The sequence below is a fragment of the Mirounga angustirostris genome, unplaced genomic scaffold (genome assembly GCF_029215605.1).
Source record: "Mirounga angustirostris isolate CCGP_5_RB_7025 unplaced genomic scaffold, mMirAng1.0.hap1 SCAF_4, whole genome shotgun sequence".
Taxonomy (NCBI): Eukaryota; Metazoa; Chordata; class Mammalia; order Carnivora; family Phocidae; genus Mirounga; species Mirounga angustirostris.
The window spans coordinates 87,785,050-87,807,004 of NW_026991712.1; the positions used below are offsets into that span (position 1 = coordinate 87,785,050).

Below are 21,955 nucleotides of genomic sequence, written 5' to 3' on the forward strand. Positions count from 1 at the left end.
TGAATTTAAATGAACAAAAATCCCCGGCTACACCCAGGTGCAGTCACTGACTCAGCATGGCATCTCCTGGGCAGTGGGAGGGGGCGGGGATGCTGTGCTGGAAGGAAAAGGTGGCATTTGTGCAGCTGTTTCCTTTAGACTACTCTGTCTTTTCGTTTGTTTAGATTTATGGACCTAGAACCTGCATGTTCTCCCCGGGATGTAACAATGAAGTAAGAGCAGATATTATCCCATGCCCAGAGGCCAATGTTAGAGGTCTGGAAGGAGCTTAGGCTGGGAACTCAGGAGGCCAGTGGACTAGCCCTGGCTCTGGCAGCTGACATAGGGCCGTTGGCCTGCATGTACCCCACTTGTGCCAGAGAATGAAGGAGGACCCTATCCCTTCTTCACAGGGGACAGATAGAGCAGTGGGCCAGGTGCCATATGATGCACATGCTTGAGCAGAATAAAGGAGTACATGCTAAATCTGAAACAGGAAAAGATATTCCCAAACAAGGTGATAAACACAGTACAGTCTGTGAGCTCTTTATCTTTTGGTGAGGAAGTGTTCCAGGTCCAAGACCCATTCTTATGTGGTCAAGTGGGGATCAAAAGACTGTGTGTATCAGACTGCCTTTCCCAAGAGGGCTGGAGTGACCTTGGGCAAGTCACCTCCCTTCTCTGGTCTCAAGCAGCCCTTCTGCAGACTATGAGCTCACCTCCTCTTACTAAAATTCAGGAATCCCTAAAAAGACTTCCTAACCTATGCCCAAGACTAATTGATGAACTTCCTGAGAATTTGTGAAATGCTTCTTTTTTAAAGATTTTATTTATTTGACAGAGAGAGACACAGAGAGAGGGGGAACACAAGCGGGGGGAGTGGGAGAGGGAGAAGCAGGCTTCCTGCAGAGCGGAGAGCCCGATGCGGGGCTCGATCCCAAGACCCTGGGACCATGACGTGAGCCGAAGGCAGGCGCTTAACGACTGAGCCACCCAGGCGCCCCGAGAATTTGTGAAATGCTTTTAACAGATGCACAAACAGAAGCACAGAGAGGTTAAGTAATTTGCCCAAGGACACACTGAGTGACTTTGATTATAACCTGGGTATAGGCTGACTCCTGAGCCCATGTTCTTAACCACTATTCCATCCTTTATTTCTCATTTCCTCACTTCTTAGATACTTCTCTCCTGGCATATTGAGGAAGAAGTGTGAATTTTTATTTACCCTTGCCATAATAACTAGTAGGAGTAATGCTTCTTGAATGGTATAGATCCACCATCAAGTGCTTTGTGGGGCATTGACCTCCAAGGGTTGATCCTCCCAATCTTGCTATCCAGGGATTCAGAAATCAATCATGAAGACATGCCACTTTCTCAGAGAGGTCTTCTGTGATCACTCTATTTAAGTTAGGAGTCCCTATTGTTTTTTTTCTCATAGCACCTAGCAGTTTGTAATTATGCATAGTTTTTGTGTTAATTTTTTAAATGACTCTCTTCCTCCATCAGACTGTATATTCTAGGAGGTCAAGAATTATATCTGTTTTGTTCATCACTATATACCCTGTATACATAGTTCAGTAGATGGTCAATTGTTGAATTAATAGTTGAAAAAGATGCCTCCCATGGATTGGTACTACTCTAAATTCACTGGTAAATAGTAAACACATATGTATTGAACACTTACTAAGGCCAGGCAGTTTGCTGGGCATTTTTATGTATATTATTTTGTTTACTTTTTAAAAATAAACTTTCTTATTAAAGTATAATATGCAAATCATAAATGTACACTTGATGAATTATCACATAGTGAACACTCCCATGTCACCACCACCCAAATCAAGAAACAGAGCATTAACTGTGCCCCAGAAGTTCCTCTCTTGCCCATACTCTACTATCTCCCTCCACACCAGTAGTACCATTATCCTGACTTCTAATACCATTGGTTAGTTTCTTCCCTGTTTGAACTTGTTGTAAATGCAGTCATTTGGTATGAATTCTTTTGTGTCTGGCTTTATTTTCCTCAACATTATGCTTAGGAAATTCTTCTATGCTATTGTGTGTGGCTATAGTTCTTTTTTTTTTAATATTTATTTATTTATTTTAGAGGGAGGGGGTAGGGGCAGAGGGAGAGGGAGAGAGAGAGAGAGAATCTCAAACAGATTCCCCACTGAGTGAGGAGCCTGATGTGGGGCTCGATCTCATGGCCCTAAGATCATGACCTGAGCAGAAATCAAGAGTCAGATTCTTAATGGACTGAGCAACATAGGCACCCCTATAGTTCTTTTTTTTTTGAGATATAATTGGCATATAATTGACATAATATTATATTAGTTTCAGGTGTACAACATAGTAATTCAATATCTGTATATGTTGTGAAATGATTACCACAGTAAGTGTAGTTAGCATAAGTCACCACACAGTTAACAATTTTTTTTCCTAGTTAACAATTTTTTTTAAGATCTACTCTCTTAGCAACTTTCAAATACACAATACAGTTTTAGTAACTACAGTCACTATGCTGATTGTACATTGCTGATTGTAGTTCTTTCAATCTCCTTGCTGTATCCTTTAAATGTGCTCCTTTATATGAATATAGTACAAATTATTGCTTCTTTATTCTCAGTTGGTAGACCTTTGGGTTATCTTTTCTTTGGGGCTGTTACAAACAGTGCTGCTATGAATATTTTTGAACATGTCTTTTGGTGCATTTCTCTTGGGTTATATGCCTGGGGTAGAATTACCTGGTCATAGGGTTGCATGTATTCAGCTATAGTAGATATTGCCCTACTGTTCTCCACAACGACTACTGTATCAATTTATGCTCCCACTACCAGGCTGAGAGTTCTAGTTGCTCTACCTCTTTGCATACACTTGATATTATCACTTCTTAATTTCATACATTTGGTAGATATGAGTGGTTCTCAGTGTGGTTTAACTGGCACTTACGTGATATCCAATAAGGTGGAGTACCTTTTCATTGGCGTTTTTGATATCTTCTTTTCTGAAGTGCCTGTTCATGTCTTTTACTTTTTTTAGAAGTTAGGTTATCTTTTATTCATTGACTTATAGGGATTCTATGTATATTCCGGATACTGGCTCTGGTTTGTTTTTTGTTGTTGTTTTGTGTTTCTGAATTTTTAAAATTCTTCACAATAGCCCTGTGAGTTATTATAATGACATTTTACACAGGCAGATACTGAGGTCAGAGAGGTTAAGTCAGTTGCTGGTGGACATGTGAGGTATTAGAATGTAAGAATTATTCCTTCTCTTTGGTGACTTATAATCTATTTAGTTGGGGAAATAACACTCAGAGAACAATTAGTGAGTAATACTAGCAAGTAAGTATTAAAGTATTAATCTGGGTGGTATAGGCTGAACGAACTTCCTAGCAGAGGTAGGATTTAGTCTAGGACTTTAAGGACAGGTATACTTGGGGAAGTACAAGAAATGAAAAACATTTCAGGGAAGGTGAACCACAGGAGCAGAGGCAGGCATGGAGATGGAAGAAATAACGTGACTAACTCCTTGCCTTTGAATAGTTCTTTGCAGGACTTCACAGTTGTCTTATGTAGGACTACATCTTTCATGAGGGCAGGCACCATGCCTGTTCCACTGACCAGGGCATGTCCAGTGCCCACCACAGTGGCCCACCACAGTGCCTGGCACATAGCAAGTGTTTAATAAACACATTGAAATGAAATGAAAGAATGCATTCAATCCCAACAATATTCCTTTCAACTTAGTAGAATAGGATTTAAATGATCCTGGTGAGGATTTAAATTAGATGACCAACCTGATGTCCTCAGCAGGATTTCTAAAGAAACTAGTGGTAAATTGTAATTAGAGGGAAATATTATAGAGTTTGATCAGTTTATTTATTTATTTTTTAAAAAAGATTTTATTTATTTATTTGATAGAGAGAGACACAGTGAGAGAGGTAACACAAGCAGGGGGAGTGGGAGAGGGAGAAGCAGGCTCCCCATGGAGCAGGGAGCCCGATGTGGGGCTCGATCCCCCCTGGGATCATGACCCGAGCTGAAGGCAGACGCTTAAGGACTGAGCCACCCAGGCGCCCCGAGTTTGATCAGTTTAGACTTGATGTGGCATAGAGGAAAGTGTAAGGTGTCACTGAGAGGTCTTGAACAGAGAGAGATGAAATGAAAACAATGTTTTGCAAAATTCCTGAGTGATTAAATGAAGGATGGACTGGAAGCAGAGGCCCAGCTAAGAGGCTGTTGCAATGATATTAGGATTTATTTACTTATTCGACAAACACCTATTGAAATCACAATACACATTTGGTGCTAAGCTCCATGCTAATGAAGGATAGCAAGATGTGTAAATCGTGAACCTTGCTGTCAAGGAGCTTATAGTCTGAGAGGAGAGGTAAGACAAGCACACAAACAACTGTAACTCATGGGAGGAAGTTTGAAAAAGAGGCACAATGAAGACTGTGGAGTCAGGGGAGGACCACATCCATTTTGCTGGGGCATTAGGGAAGGCTCAAGTAGTCTTCTATAGCAGCACTTCTACCTGCCCCTGCCTTCCTGATCCCTTGTCCCTCTCTATCATGTTCCTTGCTTTATTATCTGGAATTATCTCGTTTATTTATGGTTGTACTTGTCTGCTGTTGGTCTCTCCCCTCCCTCATTGGAATACAAGATCCAAGATAGAGAGTACCTATTTGTCTTGTCAGTTCTGTATTTCTAATTCTTCGCCCAGTATTTGGAACTAACAAATTTTTTAATAAAAATTTTGGAATAAATGAATGAAATGACATTGAAGTTGGATCCCATAGGATAAGCAGGATTTGGACATTCAATAAAAGGGGAGGGAGAGATATTATTTTAGGTGTAGTGTACTTGAAGGCCCATGGGGAGTGGAGAATGAAAGATGGGTCTGGAAAATGGACTTAAGGAAGACTATGGAGCTACTGTAGTAGATTAGATATGGAGAATAAGAGAAAGCAAATGATGATTCCAGAATTTGTGCCTTTGAAGCCTGATAGAATGGGGATAGAGAGGAGGACAGAATGAGTGAAATTGAGAAGACAAGCCTGTTTAATGGGGAGTGATTGGCAGTCTCAGGGGTCATATCTTGTCAGCAATTGCACAGACTTGATTGAAGTGCAAGTTCAAGTCTGAACAAGGTGAGTTGAGACTCACCATTGTAGAGACACTAGTAACTTGGGCTAAGGACAGTTTCTCAGAGGGAGAAAGTCCAGAAAAAAAGAGCCCTTGGAAAGAGCCCAAAGTCTAGGGAACTGGATGAGAGGAATCCACAAGAGGTGGGGAAGGACCAGTGAAGTGAGCGGCAGTCATCAGTATGAACTGTCACAAGAGATCTGAAAACATGGAGGTTAGCAGTCTCTAGTCTTATCAGATAGAGGGCAATGCCATCTTCAAAGGAAGAATTTCTATAGGATGACGGAACAAACATTGCTTTGTTGTAAGGATAGAACAGAGGGCAGAAAGAGGGAGAGAAAAATTGGATGGTTGCTTGAATGTGAAGAGAGTGTTTAAAAACTATTATTTATTTAAAAAAATTTTTTAAATTTATTTGACAGAGAGAGAGAGCACACAAGCAAGGGGAGCGGCAGGCAGAGGGAGAAGCAGGCTCCCGGCTAAGCAAGGAGCCCGATGTGGGGTCGATCCCAGGACCCTGGGATCATGACCTGAGCCGAAGGCAGATGCTTAACTGACTGAGCCACCGAGGTGTCCCCGTCGCTTATAATTCTATCACTAAGAGATGAACATTGTAAATACTTAAGTGTATTTTCTCTTCATCACATATATAGTTGATATCCTGTTGTAAGCACAGAATGGGTATCATGCTTTTCCACATAAGGAATTTTCCATATGAGTGCAGATGCTTCATAAATGCACATTTTAGAGACTATATAACAGACATCAAGGGGATAAATACGCTTTTCAAAGGCTATTAAAATTTGATTTCCTGCACTTTTCATTATTATGAATAATGGTGTTGTGAACATCTTTGAAAATTTTTTTCTATTTTACATTATTTCTCGAGGCTAGAGTTAGTTATTAAAAATAGCATTTATTTTCTGGTTGCAAATGTATTGCATTTCATTATAGAACATTTGGAAAATGAAGAAAATCTCAAATCAGGAAATAAACATCATTTATAGTTACCCTACTTAGAGATAACTGCTGTTAAGATTTTGTTGTAATACTCTGCCTAGTTATCTGTTAATCTTTAAGTGGAATCATACTCCATATACCACTTTGTAATCATTCAAAGCTTAGTATTTTATTAATCCTTCCTCACTTAATTAAATAAAATCTTATAGTTCTATAATTATAATATAATCTCATAATTTCTAATGACTTGGCATTCCACAGTATCCAGTGACCATAATTTAGTTAACAATTCCTGTAATGATGAACATTTAGGTTGTTTCTGGGTTTTGCTGTCTTTAATATGCTATGACTAATATCTTTGTAGATGAACTTTTATATACATCCCTTATTATTTCCTTATAATGCCATCTGAGAAATATTTAAAAATATTTTTGTGAATCTTATTGAATTGCCATCTGGGAAGGTTGTACTCATTTATATGCCTGTCATCTGTATTTCAGAGTTTCTGTTTCTCCACACTGAAATCACTGTGTGATTATTAAAAACAAACAAATAACATTTAATAGCTTGGTAACTGAAAAAACTATTTTTAATTTGCATTTCCTTCAAGTCTAGTGAGGTTTTCATATATTTATTGGATATCTGTATAGCTTCTCTTGCAAATTTGTTATTTATAACTTTTGTCATTTTTGCGGTTCCTGATATATATTGCCAGTTGCTTGTGAAAAAGGCTGATGAGTTTAAGCTCTAGTATATAATTTTCTTTTTTGTGAGTTGTCTTATGTCTCCTTGTCATTAAAGAGATTTTATATATATATATGTAAAACATATATATAAAATAAATATATATAAAACATATGAAATGTTATGTTGTTATATAAAACATATAAAAATATAAATATATATAAAACATATATATTTAGATAAGGATATTCATTCATATCAAAGGTAGAATGAGAAAAGCTGAAAATGTTGGAGGGAGAGATATATAGGAGAATTTTAGATTCTGGAAGAGGTGTGCAATGAAGTGGAAGAATATTGAAACTCAAAGGCAGAATGCAATGGGAGATGGGGCATTTTGGCTTCAGGAAACATTTTATGATATCTATTTTATTCCTTTTCTGGGTTATTACTAGCTCTGAGGCATCATCCTTTAATTACAGTCATTTATTTATTTATTAAAAGATTTATGTATTTATTTTAGAGAGCAAGAGAGTGCAGGGGGAGGGCTGGAGGGAATGGGAGAAAGAACGTCTAGGCAGACTCCACACTCAACACAGAGCCCCATGTGGGGCTTGCTGTCACAGCCCTGAGATCAGGACTTGAGCCAAAACCAAAAGTGGGCTGCTTAATGGACTGCACCACCTAGGCGCCCCTAATTACAGTCTTTAAAAATAACCACAAATCACCTAAGATTGTTTTTGTTTCTGATCAGTGTCTCCAAGGCTAGATGGAGAATAAAGGGGAACAGCAAGAGCCAACAAAAGATATTGATCAGGAGGTTATTTATTTCCTACTTTTGATGTAATGCTATCAGCAAACCATATGGGTAAACATTTCGTAGACTTATAATATGATCTTATAAGTGGATCATAAGAGCTTCTTATGGAATCAAGCATACATTAGATTTGGATTCTGTGTCTCCTTCATAATTATTCTGATTGCTTATTTGAGCCAGAAACTCTGAAAACACTGTGTAAGGAGTGGGGTTTAATAGAAATTTGCTGAATGAATCAACGAATGAATGAATCTATGGCATAGATTTAGTTGCACCTGGACATTAGCAAAAAATTATGAATCTACTCTGATTGGGTGCTAGAAAGTCATAATTATTTTGAGTTATGGTGATATCTGAGATTATCTTGAAGGATAAACTTGAACTCTGTTAGGATATGTCCTGAAACAATAATTTGCATCTATGAGTTAATTATATTTTATGATTATAAGGTGGTATTGCAGAGTCTCATATTCACTATTGCCACATTATAAAAAGCCAACAAATCAATTGAAGAAATCGGCATCTGTGAAAGATATGAAAGGAAATTTTCTATTTTTAGTGATAGGTAAATTGTGAAAAACTGTCTCATGAGAAAATCCATTTTGGTACTCAGAAGTAGCATCATATGGTAGGATGTTTGGTGTGATATTTCTTTGGTGGCAGCTCCCACTGCTGAATACTTTCTTATTTGCTTTTGTAGAAATCTAGGAAGGGAATTTAAAATTTCTAAAAAGATTTTTTTATTTCAGAGAGAGAGAGGAGAGAGAGCACACAAGCATGAGCAGGGGAAGGGGGAAGGGCAAAGGGAGAAGCAGACTCCCTGCTGAGCAGGGAGCCCGGGGCTTGATCCTAGGACCTTGGGATCATGACCTGAGCCAAAGGCAGACTGAACCACCCAGGTGCCCCTAGGAAGGGAATTTAAAGGATTATCAATTTGCATCTGAATGTGTGCATGTGAGCTTTGAGGGTGATCGGGAGGGAAGAAGTCTGGGACATGTTGAGCTGTATGAAGTTCCTTGGAACTTCTCCTGGGATCATGATAATGATTTATTGCTTTTTGGTCCTTGCCTCCTTTTGTAGTACTGGTTTCTTTTCCTGAGGATAGCCCTGCTTATCTTCTGAGACTTGGGGAGCTGATGTTTGCTGTGCTTCAGGATCTGCATCAGGCAGATATTCCCTGGTGTAATGCTGTAATGCTTGTCTGTCACTGAAGATGATAGGACAATCTGAGATCTCACGCGTGAGGGATACACTTGACTGGTCGTCGAGGAGCTCTGGGCTTGATGATCTAGCTGTCTGAGCTTGATTTTGCTGCTCCACTTGGGTCATGTCCACTTGTTGCAGTATCTTCTCTTGCAGGTACTGGTACAGAGGACTGGAAGAGACTGTACCCGTCTCCACAAAACCAAGCTCTTTGTCCGTCTGCATCTTCTCTTCAAGGCCAGACTGGGGAACTAAAACATCATATCTTTTCTTGGCTGGATTTTGTTGGTCATTGACTTCTGCCAACTTTTGGGGGCTTTCATCCTCTTCCAATGTTGCAGATTTCTCTCTTTCAAGGTGTGTTCTGGGGGATGCTGAATTGTCCTCATCCAGATTTCTTACTGGAGCCTCCTGGGTCTCTGGTGCTCTACCTTCCTCTCCTTTGGTACTTGGGCCCTGGACCTTTAGCTTTTTTCTGCTGTCTTCCTTTGTTGGAAGCTGCTTTATGGCAAACAGGTCAATGAAGTCTGCCTCCAGGGTACCAGGGATCTCTGTCTCCAGTGACTTTCTGTTTTCACCTCTTGCTGTGGACTCCTGTGCCTCTGGATGTCCATTGGGTTGCACAGCTGGAGCTGGGCCTTTGGTCCCTGAGCCCGGACTCCTGTACTCTTTTCTGGCAGCCCATTCTGGTTCTTCGGTGAGCTGCTTATCCTCTCCTCTGGATGCCAGCACCACTGCCTCCTGAATTCTGCTTTCCTCACCCAGTGCTACGTGTTTCTCAATGTCTGGGTTATTATTGTGACTTCTTTCCACAGACTCTCTGAGATGGTCTACTTGATTCTGGGAATCCCCTTGCACAGGCAGGTCGGTTGTCTCTGAGCTGCTATCACCATCCTCTGGAGTCAGGCTGTTGGGAATTTCGGAAGAACCCTCATTATTCTGTGTGACAGTGGGCTCAGGATCCTCTCCCTGGTAACCATCATCATCCTTGACTGGCTTGTTATGAGTCTTGGTGACCCTCTTATTTTCTTCTCCAGACTGGTTCTCAAGTGGTGCTAATTCCTGTGTTCTTTCTCTTGCTCCTGGTGTCCCTTCTGCTGCAGGGGCATTTTTGCTGCTCATAAGTGCTTTTGCTGTGCTTTCCTTAGCATGTCTTGCCTCGTCTCCTGGGGTGACTGCTCTTTCAATTTCAGGATGATTCTGATCTCCTCCTTCTGAGCTTAACTCTTGTGTTTTAGAACCTTCTTCAGCATCCCTTTCTTTTGATGACTCTTGGAGTTCCTGATACTTCCCATCCTGTGGTTGGTCTTCCAGGGTTAGTATCTGAATTTTTCTCTCATTTTCTTTCTGCCCTGCTATTCCATGGGCCTCAGGGCCTCTCCTCTGTTTCCTTACAGCCCTAATATCAGGTGTTTCTGAAACATTTCTGCTATCACCTTGGACAGGCAGGTCTTTTGTTTCATGTTCTTTGTCTTGTGCTAGTGGTTCTTGGGTCTCAGATGCTCTAAAGTCATCTCCAGGTTCAGCTGGATTCTTTGTCTCAGGTGGTGTCCTGTTGACATCCTCTCCTTGTCCTTGGGTCTCAGATGTTCTACCATCATCCTCAGGATCAGTTGGTTTCTCTGTCTGCAATGGCTTCTGGACAGCAGCTTGTTTTGGCAGGTCAGGGTGCTCTGAACTGGGCTCATATTTTCCTGGCAGCGATAGTTCTTGTGTTTTAGAATGTTCCTTAATACCCTTTCCTGCTGCAACTTCTTGATCTTTGGAAGGCCTCTGTGTTGTTTTTTCTGGTGGAGAACTTTGGGTTCTTAGGTTCCCTTCCTGTTCTCCAAATCGATCCCGTATCTTAGTGCCACTTTGCTCCCTAGCTGGCTTATCTCCCTCCATGGGACTCTCCTTATCCTGTCCCTCCTGCTTTGTGGGACTGTCGATCTGTTCTGATTCTGCTGTTGGCTTATTTGTCTCAAGTTGAGTCCCATTGTCTCCTGTTGCTGGTACATCTTGTTGATCTCCATCTAGGTGTTGGTTCTTAGGGTCATTGTGCCCAGGTGCTTCTACTGGCAGTTTGCAAGTCTTGGTGTTTTCAACCCCATTGTGTCCAACTGCTCCCTTTTCCATAGGGCTGGGCTGAGCTGATGATGTCATTCCTGAAGGAGGCACCACTCTGTCTTGAGTTGGTGGAGTTTGCTCTGTCCACTGGCCAGTGCCACTGGTCACCTGAAGATCCATATCATCTGGTTTCTTCTCTGGCTTAGACACTTGTCTTGGTTCTGATTTTAGTAATGATTGTATATCAAGATAGCAGAGGTTCAACAAGTTGAAGATTGCAAGAACAAATTCATCAAAACTGATGGTGCCCTTGCTGTCAATATCCAGAAGGTTCAAGTTTCTCTCCACAGCATGAATGGCACGTGGCTGCATGAAAACACAGTGAGGAATCAGCCTATTTATATGTGGTCAAGCACTCTGAGTGTCTGCATGTCTCCCAAGAATCCTCTTCTTTTTTTTTTTTTATACTTATTCCTCAGGAACTAGTGGAATTTCCCCAAACAGTAAGAATTTGTTGATTCTGGATGCCATTTTTCATCAGAGAGCTATGCTAAGAAGGAAGTTTTATGTCACTGTGAGTTGCATTTTGATGTATACTGGCTCATCACTCCTCTCATGGAGGAGAGGCATGAGAGGAGTCATGCTTCAGCTACTTTGCTGAAGCATAGCCCCAGTGAGGAAAACCTTATTTTCCTTTGTAAGACTGATTAAGCAATTGCACAGAGTAGGGAGCTGAGACTGAAAAAAGTTGTTCAAAATCAGTGAGTGCCAAGAGTTGGTAGCTAAATGTAAAACAGGCAGGGATCACCTCTGCCTATCTTGCATAGATTATGGAGAAAGGGTAAGTGGGGGAGAATTTCCACAGCTCTGTGAACACCTCACCTGAAGAATGTCCCCAAACTCGCCCTGGATGAGTTGTTTCAGCTCTGTGCAGGTCAGTGTTGCCTTGTCACCATCCTCCTGGGCATACTTATGGAATGTCTTGATTATACAGAGGACATCTTTCAGGAGCTGAGGCATCTTTCCCAACATGGGAGACTGTGAGAAAGAACAAACAAAGCTCATTTCCTAGGAAGGGTCCTTCAGGAAGGAGATACTGCGGTCATCCTTTTTTCTGTCCCTCCCACAGTTCCATTGGCATCATCTGCTCTATTCTGCCTATCTATCTCTATTAAGATATTGCATCTGAATTTCAATGATTTAGTTTTGTACCAAATAATGTCAGTGAGATTAGATCTGGCACAGGTAGGTATTAGAAGCGACACTTCATCCCACCCTGTGGAAAACAACGACACTCATGTCTTCAGAGAAAGCTTTATTGCAAAAGGAAGCAGGAAAAGAATGCAAATGTAAGTACTGAAATGCACAAATGATGTCAACAGATGGGACCAATCCTTCCAGCCTTAACTGAGAGTGTCCACCTGTTTCTCCTACCTTGGGTCAGTCTAACTCCTCTTCTTAAGAAAGTATAATTTTTATTTATTTTTTATTTTATTTAAAGATTTTATTTATTTCTTTGACAGAGAGAGAGATAGAGCAGGAACACAAACAGGGGGAGGGGGAGAGGGAGAAGAAGGCTTCCCGCCCAGCAGGGAGCCCGATGCCGGGCTCCATCCCAGGACCCCGGGATCATGACCTGAGCTGAAGGCAGATGCCTAACGACTGAGCCACCCAGGCTCCCCTAACACGTTTTTTTGTTTGTTTGTTTGTTTGTTTTTAAAGATTATTTATTTATTTGACACAGATAGAGAGAGAGATCACAAGTAGGCAGACAGGCAGGCAGGCAGGCAGAGGGAGAGGGAGAGAGAGAAGCAGGCTCCCTGCTGAGTACGATGTGGGGCTCAATCCCAGGACACTGGGATCATGACCTGAGCAGAAGGCAGACGCTTAACGACTGAGCCACCCAGGCGCCCCTGAAAAGTATAATTTTTAAAGTTAGTAAAGCTTCTAGAGGAAAGAAAAGTAATGCCAAAAAAATCAACCCCTATAAATGCAGGCTAAAGCAACTTGTTTTTGCCAAGAAGACATGGCTCAGTGAACTCACTGGTAAAACAAATAGAATCTTGACCCCTCAGTCATTACCCAACATTTAAATGATTCTGTATTTTCATTTTAGTATAGCTCTGAGTCCCATGTCTTATTAAATAGTATTCATGCTTATGTCACACAGTTTATATTTTTTAAAGAAGACAATGATCAAAGAAGCTCCAAAGCAAAGAATGCATCTGGGAGGCTGGAGCTCCTAGTTTAGTGGGATTAATAGTGGTCAACTTAGACTTGGGTTGTGTCTCTCTGGAATCCTTACATAATCTCACATATAAGCAGAACAATAACCGAGATCCCAAGTATGCTCAAGCATATGGTCTACGAGACTTACCTTGTTCACGAATGAGAGCAAGTAGAATAAAATTGTCAGCGGGCTGTGAGCTGACAGCAGGCGCTGAAACCTTTTATTGAGTCCCTAATTGCACAGTTAGGAAGGAGACACCCTCTGGGTCTAATGCCCTGATTCATCACCACCAAACCCAGCCTCCCCCTTTGTCTACTCTCAGCTTCTCTTATTTTTATTTCCTTCTTTAGGCAGCTTCAGTTAAGTCTTGGCTTCAGACTCATCCAAAGGAAGAAGAGGGGATATTTTGTTTCATTCACTGACTTGCAGGTTATAGTTTTGAAGGATCTTTGGGGTGGTGTTAGCTTTTTTTTTTTCCAACCTAAGAACACAATTACATTTCTGTTTGACAAATCATAGGGCTGGCAGGGACCTCAGAAGTCATCTGATTCCTTCCTCTGCCCACAGGGTGGACTGTATTTGACCCAGCAGGACAGATGGGTGTCATCATGTGTTTAAAAATAGAGGCCCCATTGAGTCATGTGACAAGAGTGGAGATACAGTTGATTCAGGTGTTTCAGTGCACTGCTCTCCTTGCCCAGAGGCAGAGTTAGAAAAAAAAATCTTGCTGGGTGTGCAGAACTTTGCTTACCTAGAATGTGCTATTTTAATAAAAAAAGTGATTGATATCTGCTCTTTAAAGGTGCTTTTATAATCCAAGGAGCTTAGAAATGGGCATCCATATTCCTATGTTCTTTCTGTAAAGGGAAAAGGGAGACCTAGAAACCACCAATCTGAGGACAGGTAAGAGAGAGCCCGAGATGCTAAACTGGTAAATGTTTTTGTTACCTTCTAGATCTGGGTCCCTCTTTGAAAAGAATATTTAACTAGCAGGAGAATTAGATTAGTTGTTTTATTAGATATTTAAAAAGAGAACAGGGTATGTTTTAAAACATTCTTGCCTGCTTGTAAAAGCATGTAAGAAATAGACCCATGAAAACAACTGTAAAAGGCAAAGACCAAGAGAATGGAGGGGTGGAGATGGGGAGGTAATTTTACAAGAAGACTGAGGCTAAGGGCAGCATTGATATGGAGCAAAACCTTGTTCTGATCTTCCTGATAATCAAAGCAAGTACAAGGGAACTGAATATTGGGGTTGGGGGGAATCCATGTTGATAGTTCCCACCTGTAAAAAAATTTCTCAACATTGTCCTAAAAAGCAGAAGCCTCTTCCTGAGAATTGGAATTGACATGTGAAGGTCATCTTAATTCTGATCAGTCAGGATCTCCTGAGTACCAACTGTTTCTCAGCCACTATGCCAGGCACTGGGGTGTTTAAAGTTGAATAAATTCTGTCTCCCTGCCTTGGAGGTCACAGGCCAGTTTCACAAGAAATGGTTGAAGGAAACTGAGAATCTTCAAGGTTGGGTTAGAAAGAAAGACTTAGGGGAAAGATAATAGCTGTTTTTCAAATGTTTGAAGAGTTTTCATGGGGATAAGGAATGGGATGGGAAGAGAAAGGAACTTACATTCATTGAACACTTAAGACATGTCAGGTACTTTACATGGGCTTTCTTACTTAATCCTCATAGACCTTTTAGGTAGTTATTATCCTCTTTTAGCAGATAAGGAAGTTAAGGCTCTTAGCTGTTAAGTAGCTTGCCTATGGCCATGTGCCCAGTAAATGGCAAGCCTGGATTTAGAATTGAAATGCCTCAAGAATATCTCTGAGCTCATGGGTATCTCCATTATGTTGAATTCCTTATTCCGTGTAATGCCAGAGAATAGAGCTAGAATCAGTGATTGACAATTTCTAAAAAGAAGTCTTTAGTTTTTATTAAGAACTCTTTAAGGAACAGTGTTGTCTGACAATGATGCAGACTGTTCCTAAGGTAACAAGACCCCTGTTACTGGAACAGTCAAATAGAGGCAGAATCACAATCCACTGGCTAGGTTATGGGGGAGTCCTGCCACAGCAGGAGGCAAGGCCGGAGTGGCTTACAGGGAAGAGCATTGAACTCTTTCAACCCTAAATGTCTATGTTTTTAGGTTATAGTTTCTATTTAGAAGGTCAGGTTTGGATCTTGAACAAGGTAAGGGCTGGCTCCGCAGCCCTTTTACAGGCATTCCTACTCTTTCAGAACTTACTTAAGACCATTTAATTAATACCCATTCTTCGGGGTGGGTAGTGACTCAAGGGATGGCGGAAGCAAGAGAGAGATGGGAGGAGAAGATAAGAATAATTTTTTTTTAAGATTTTATTTATTTGACAGAGACACAGTGAGAGAGGGAACACAAGCAGGGGGAGTGGGAGAGGGAGAAGCAGGCCTCCCGTGGAGCAGGGAGCCTGATGCGGGCTCGATCCCAGGACTCTGGGATCATGACCTGAGCCAAAAGCAGACCCTTAATGACTGAGTCACCAGGCGCCCCTAATTTTTTTGTTTAAACAAATTCTTTAGATTGCTATACAATAAGCCACAAACACTTCTACTATTACCAAAGAGAAAGGCACAGCCCAGAATATGTTATGAAGGAGGGGCAGAGGTGAAGGCAGGTCCAGCCATCAAAACCTGGAGAAGCTCTGGACTCAGAATTAGCAGGTATAATGGAGGTGGGAGTGGGAAGTGGCGCTTTAAATAGAGAAAGTAATTGAGAGTTTATGTGAGAAACTTCTGTCTTAGTGGCCATTCCCAAATCCCTCCTCCACTTTGGAGCATAGAACATAGACATCTGAGCATATACTGCCTCACCTTCCTAGCAAAACCCCAAATGGCTCTCCCTAAAGATATTGAACAAAATTCCTAGAAATGCTAAGTGTAAACTCCTTGAGGGCAGGACTCTGTATCTTATTTTCCATATTATACTCAGAAGCTGTATGAGTATCTGGACTATAGTAGGTGCTTTGTCATATTTGTTGATTAATAGATGGACTGAAAGCTAAGGCATCTAGTATAGATATTAATGCTCCAGGAAAAGCTTCTCCATATGGCATTAGTTGGGGGGTGGGGAAAGGGCAGGTCTGCAGCCTGACAGCCATTTCTCTGCAAATTGACAGGTTTCTCCTCTAGTCTGCCACAAGTTCCCATCTAAGTAAGAGAGTTGGTGTGAAAACAGACCTATTTATTCAAATCAGAAGAAACTCAGATCTTTTAATTGATATAAAGAGGCAACTAAGAATATTCAGGCATATTAATAAATCAGCAGCATGAAAAAAAAAAAAAGAAAAAGAACAAGATAAACAGACAAACTGACCCCAGAGGAAATAGATATAATTCAGGAAGCAGAAGAGAAATGAAAAAAAAAAAAAACCGCTAATTAATATACTCCAAAGAGATTAATTGAGGCAAGACGAGGATGCTCTAAAAGAGCAATCAGAGAACAAAAATCAGAGAATAAAATGGTATTTATAGATTAAATTAAATAAAAAATGAAATGAAATAAATGAAATAAAAAAAGAACAATAGAATTTAAAAAACCTCACAATGTTGACAAAGTCCTTTAGAATGGCATTATCCAATAGAACTTTAGATATTTGCACTGTCCAATGTGATGGCCACTAGCTATTTATGTGGCATGAAATGTGGCTAGTGTGGCTGAGAAACTAAATTTTAAATTTTATTTAATATGTATTAATTTAAACTTAAATGCAAATAGCCACATTCACCTAGTGGCTACCTCTTTGGATAGTACAATTTTAGAATATAAAGCAAAAAGAGAAAGTGGGAGAAAAGGTAAGAAACATACATAATCAACTTAGGAGAGCCTACTAATAGGAACATCAGAAAGATAAAACAGAGAGATAAAAGATTAATATTAAAATATTAAATGAAGATTTCCTAGAGAATTCATATTTTAAAAGGTCCACAAAATGTTCATCTAGATATATCCTTGGAAATTTCAGAGCATCAAGGATAAGGAAAAGAAAGGTCAAGTGTCTTGCCCAAGGCTACAAATCTATTAAGTGGTAAACCCAGTTTTTGCTCCTAGGCAATCTTGCTTCTGTGCCTATGTGCTTAACATAACAATGTAGCTATTTATTGGTTTCCAAGTGTTAGAGTCTGTGTATGTACAAATCATGGTATATTTGTGTGGTTGGAAATGTAAAAGTGGAAGTGATACTGTCAGAAGTTGATGGAAAAGGAAAAGTATATTGAGTTAGAAAGGTAATAGAAGATTAGAATAATGAAACATTAAACACTGAGAAAGGGGGTGGAGAAGAGAGGCAGTGTAAGTGATTTAAATCCTCTCTTTTCATCGTGGATATATCATTTTATTTTTTTAAAAGATTTTGTTTATTTATTTGTCAGAGAGAGAGTGAGCACAATCAGGGGAGTGGCAGGCAGAGGGAGAAGTAGGCTCCCCACTGATCAAGGAGCCAAATGTGGAACGCGATACCAGGACGCTGGGATCATGACCTGAGCCAAAGGAAGATGCTTAACCGACTGAGCCACCCAGGCATCCCAGTCGTGGATATATCATTTTAAATGGATAAATTTTACTACCAGAGGTTGCTACCAGAAGATCAACAAAAAAAATTTTTTTAGAGAGTCTTTCTCTGAGGAATGAGACTGGGGTTCAAAAGATTACTAGATCTTAGGGTAGTTCTATTTTTAACTTTTTGAGGAACCTCTGTACAGTTTTCCACAGTGGCTGAACCAGGTTGCATTCCCACAGTGTCCTAGTGTTCCTTTTTCTCCACATCCTCGCCAGTACGTATTGTTTCTTGTGTTCTTGATTCTAGCCATTCTGACAGGTATTTGACAGATACCACCAGTGAGATGGTATCTCATTGTAGTTTTTTAATTCAGATTTTTTTATTATGTTAATCACCATACATTACATCATTAGTTTTTGATGTAGTGTTCCATGATTCATTGTTTGCATATAACACCCAGTGCTCCATGCAGAACATGCTCTCTTTAATACCCATCACCAGGCTAACCCATCCCCCCAACCCCCTCCCCTCTAGAACCCTCAGTTTGTTTCTCAGAGTCCATAGTCTCTCATGGTTCACCTCCGAAAATTTTTAATTCTTGAAAAATTATGGCTTAGTCTCTTTCATCACTCCTTGGTCCATCACTCACTTCTCATTGTAATTTTGATTTGTGTTTCCCTGATGATGAGTGATGTTGAACATCTTTTCATGGATCTGTTGGCCATCTGGATGTCTTCTTTGGAAAAATGTCTGTTCATGTCTTCTACCCATTTTTAAATTCGATTGTTTTGAGCTGTTGAGTTTTATAAGTTCTTTAAATATGTTGGATAATAGCCCCTTATTGAATATGTCATTTACAAAGATCTTCTCCCATTCTGAAGTTTGCCTTTCAGTTTTGTTGATTGTTTCCTTTGCTGTGCAGCTTTTCATTTTGATGTAGTCCCAAGAGTTTATTTTTGCTTTTGTTTCCCTTGCCTCAGGAGATATATCTAGAAAGAAGTTGCTATGGCTAATGTCAAAGAAGTTATTGCCTGTGTTCTCTTCTAGGATTTTTATGGTTTCAGGTCTCATATTTAGGTTTTTAACCCATTTTGAATTTGTTTTTGTGTGTGGTGTAAGAAAGTGGTCCAGTTTCATTCTTTTGAATGTTGTCCAGTTTTCCCAACACCATTTGTTGAAGAGACTGTCTTTATCCCATTGGATATTCTTTGCTGCTTTGTCAAAGATTAATTGACCATATAGTTGTGGGTTTATATCAGGATTTTCTATTCTGTTCCATTGATCTATGTGTCTATTTTTGTGCCAGTTCCATATTGTTTTGATGACTAGAGCTTTGTAATACAACAGTTATTTTAAAACATCTTCACTCCCTTTGGTTATCTGACAACCTCCTCCCCCTCCACTCTTGGAAGATGGTCCTGCCTGTTTACTTCATAAGGAAAATAAAAGTCATCAGAGGAGAACCCCTTAACTTTCTTCCACCAAACTACAAACTTACTGGCATCTATTTACATGCATGGTTTCTTTCTATGACATTAGAAAAGGTATCCATCTAAGCCTAATCTCTCTTTCTCTCTGGATCCTGCCTTTTCCTCCCTTTTCAAGAAATCTTCTATGTTGATAATTCCCTCTATTTTCTATACTGCAGTCTCTCTTTATTGGTTCCTTCCCATCAGCATTTACATCTGCTCAAGTCTCTCCTATTTTATAAAATCCTGCGTTGTGCCAAAACCCCATCCAACCTTTCTCCTCCCCTTCATGAACATTTAGTAATGCTCAACATTGAGGAATTTTCAAAATACAAGAAGGGGCTTAGGGCTTCAGTATTCAGAAGGGAGGGATGATATGTTAGATGGACAGGAGAAACCTTGGACTAAACGAAATATAAGGGTTATAGTAATTCATGTGACAAATATTTATTGAATGCCTACATTCTCACACCTCCTTGGCTTCATAGGGACTAGGAACTTCTGAAATCCTAGGTGAAATTTTTGAGTATGTATATTTTTCTAGTGAGACAGTCCACATATTTCATCAGAATTTCATAGAGTTCTATTGCTTATTGTTTATCATGGAAAGAATATACAAAATAAATAATTCCAAATTGTAGTCTCTGCTTTCAATATCTTTACAATCTATTTGGGAGATGAAGCAAGTATAAAGCCAACTAAGGCAGAATGTTGTAATCAATTAATGAGTAGTAAAGATGATAGATATCTTAGAATCTCAGTGAATGAATGTATGTCAGAATGATTAGGGAAGATTTTAGGAAAGAGGTGGGACTCAACCTGGGTCTTTTAAACTGAGTAGAAAGTATCCAGGTAGATAGGGAGGGAGGCATTCCAAATAGATAAAATTATGCCAATAAGTTTTTGAAGGAAGGACAATCATAAGGTGTCCTGATAACAACACAGACTTAGTCTGCTTTTAACAACATGGTTGGTTCAAGAGATATTGAGGAGGCCAGGGTTAGAAGGTGTATTATCAGGAGAATGTGGAGGACCTTAAATTCCAAACTGAAGATCTTAGACTTTATCTTGCAGAAAATGACACACCCATTTTTTCTTTTAAAGGGGAGTGATGACAAATAGAAATAAAATTTTTAAAAGTTTTTGTAATTCGAGTGCTTGCCATGGATGTTCTGATGGTTCAGAAAATGATAACCTGTTCAGAAATCTATATTTTGCATTAATTTTAGGTTACTGCATGTCACTGTCAACTCTTAACTGACAAGGGAAATGTGCTTATTATATATTACATAGATCACAATCTTCAGAGGCTTATAGTACCAGTACACTTGCTGAACAGACTAATTACTGTGACTGAATGAAAATATTAACAATGTGTAATTAGTGCAGAAGATGGAACAGAGATGGGTTCACACTTAACTAATGGCCACTGACTTTTACTTTGAGTGGAACCAAGTTCCAGGACTTAATTTCTCCTCTGAAACAAGTAGAAGTAATTAAGTGTATATGTGAAGTTCATAAATCAGAAGGCTAATGGTCTTTAGTAGAACAAGGATCATAGAAAATGAGGTAGGTTTAGGGTCTTCTCCCTTAATGAATAAACCTGGGATGATAGGAAACCACTCTGGAGAGGAATTTGGGAGATAAATGGAAGGAACAATCAGAACCAGATCTGATTGGCTAGAAAGGCAAGATCTTTGAAGCTAGAACTAGGCTCTGATGATCACCATCAGTTAATTCTTTTTCCTGCTTTCTCTTAGCTCAAGGTAGAAACTAGGGTGAGGCATTATTTGACTTGCTTTTAGAGTTTCAGTTGAACAAACTGAATGTAAGAATTAATTTTTTTCCGGTCCTAGGAATAACCTTGGTGATAGCTATTTCAACCTCATAGTTCAAAATACTAAACGAGGCCCAGAAAGCCTAAGTGATTTGCACAAGGATACACAGATAGTAAAGTGAAGGAACAGGTGAGAAGGACTATTTCACTACTGTATATAGTGCCTTAGAATGCTTTGCACATAGCAAGAACTCAATAAAGAAATATTTGCTGAATGAATGAATGAATGAATGAACTCCAGGCTTCTGATTCCTTGTAGCAGTCTTTCCACTGCACCACAGAAACTATGGCAGATTTAGTGAAGTGTCTTTGAGGAACCAGGATCTGCTTGTAAAATGTCAAAGGATAAATAAAAATCATCACATTATAATACAGATATTTCCCTAGCAACATAACCTCACCTTACATGGTGTATTAGTGTGCTAGAGCTATCATAACAAAGTGCCACAGACTGGGTGGTTTAACCAACATAAATTTATTTTCTTACAGTTCTGGATGTTAGAAGTGTAAGATCAAGATGTCGGGATGGTTGGTTTCTTCTGAGGGCCATGAGAGAAGGATCTGTTCTGAGGATCTCTATCCTTGGCTTGTAGATGGCCATTTTCTTCCTGTATGTTCATATCATTTTTCCTCCCTCCATGTCTGTGTCCAAATTTCCTCCTCTTATAAGGACAACATTCATATTGGATTAGTGCCTACCAAGTGACCTCATTTTAATTTAATTACTTATTTAAATACTGCATCTCCAAATATGGCTACATAATAATGTGCTGAGGTTAGAATTTCAACATATGAACCTGTAGAGAGGACATAATTCAGCCCATAACATGGAGACCAGCTTTTCCATCACAGATCATATGTATTAAACTCTCAATCCCATTCCCTAGTAGCAGCCAGTTGATGTTAATAGAGCTCCCAGTTTATAGTTAAGCAGCCAGTTGCCCAATAGCCTCAAGGTTCTGCCCATGCGTGTACATTATTCAGGTGGAACAGGAAGATTGGCTTGCCAGCCTGTTCTCTTGCCAGCCACTAAAAGAAGAGCCACAGGGCAT

General features: G+C 39.9%; 1 protein-coding gene across 1 annotated transcript; it reads right to left on the reverse strand.

Moving 5' to 3' along the window:
• Window positions 1-8,297: 8,297 nt before the first annotated feature.
• On the reverse strand, window positions 8,298-13,482 carry TCHHL1 (trichohyalin like 1). The gene is made up of 3 exons (XM_045896587.2): window positions 13,211-13,482; window positions 11,716-11,871; window positions 8,298-11,199 (listed from the first exon to the last, which is right to left on the reverse strand). The coding sequence occupies exons 2-3, from the start codon at window positions 11,863-11,865 to the stop codon at window positions 8,629-8,631; spliced, it is 2,721 nt and encodes a 906-aa protein (XP_045752543.1). The 5' UTR covers window positions 11,866-11,871; window positions 13,211-13,482; the 3' UTR covers window positions 8,298-8,628.
• Between the last annotated feature and the right edge of the window lie 8,473 nt (window positions 13,483-21,955).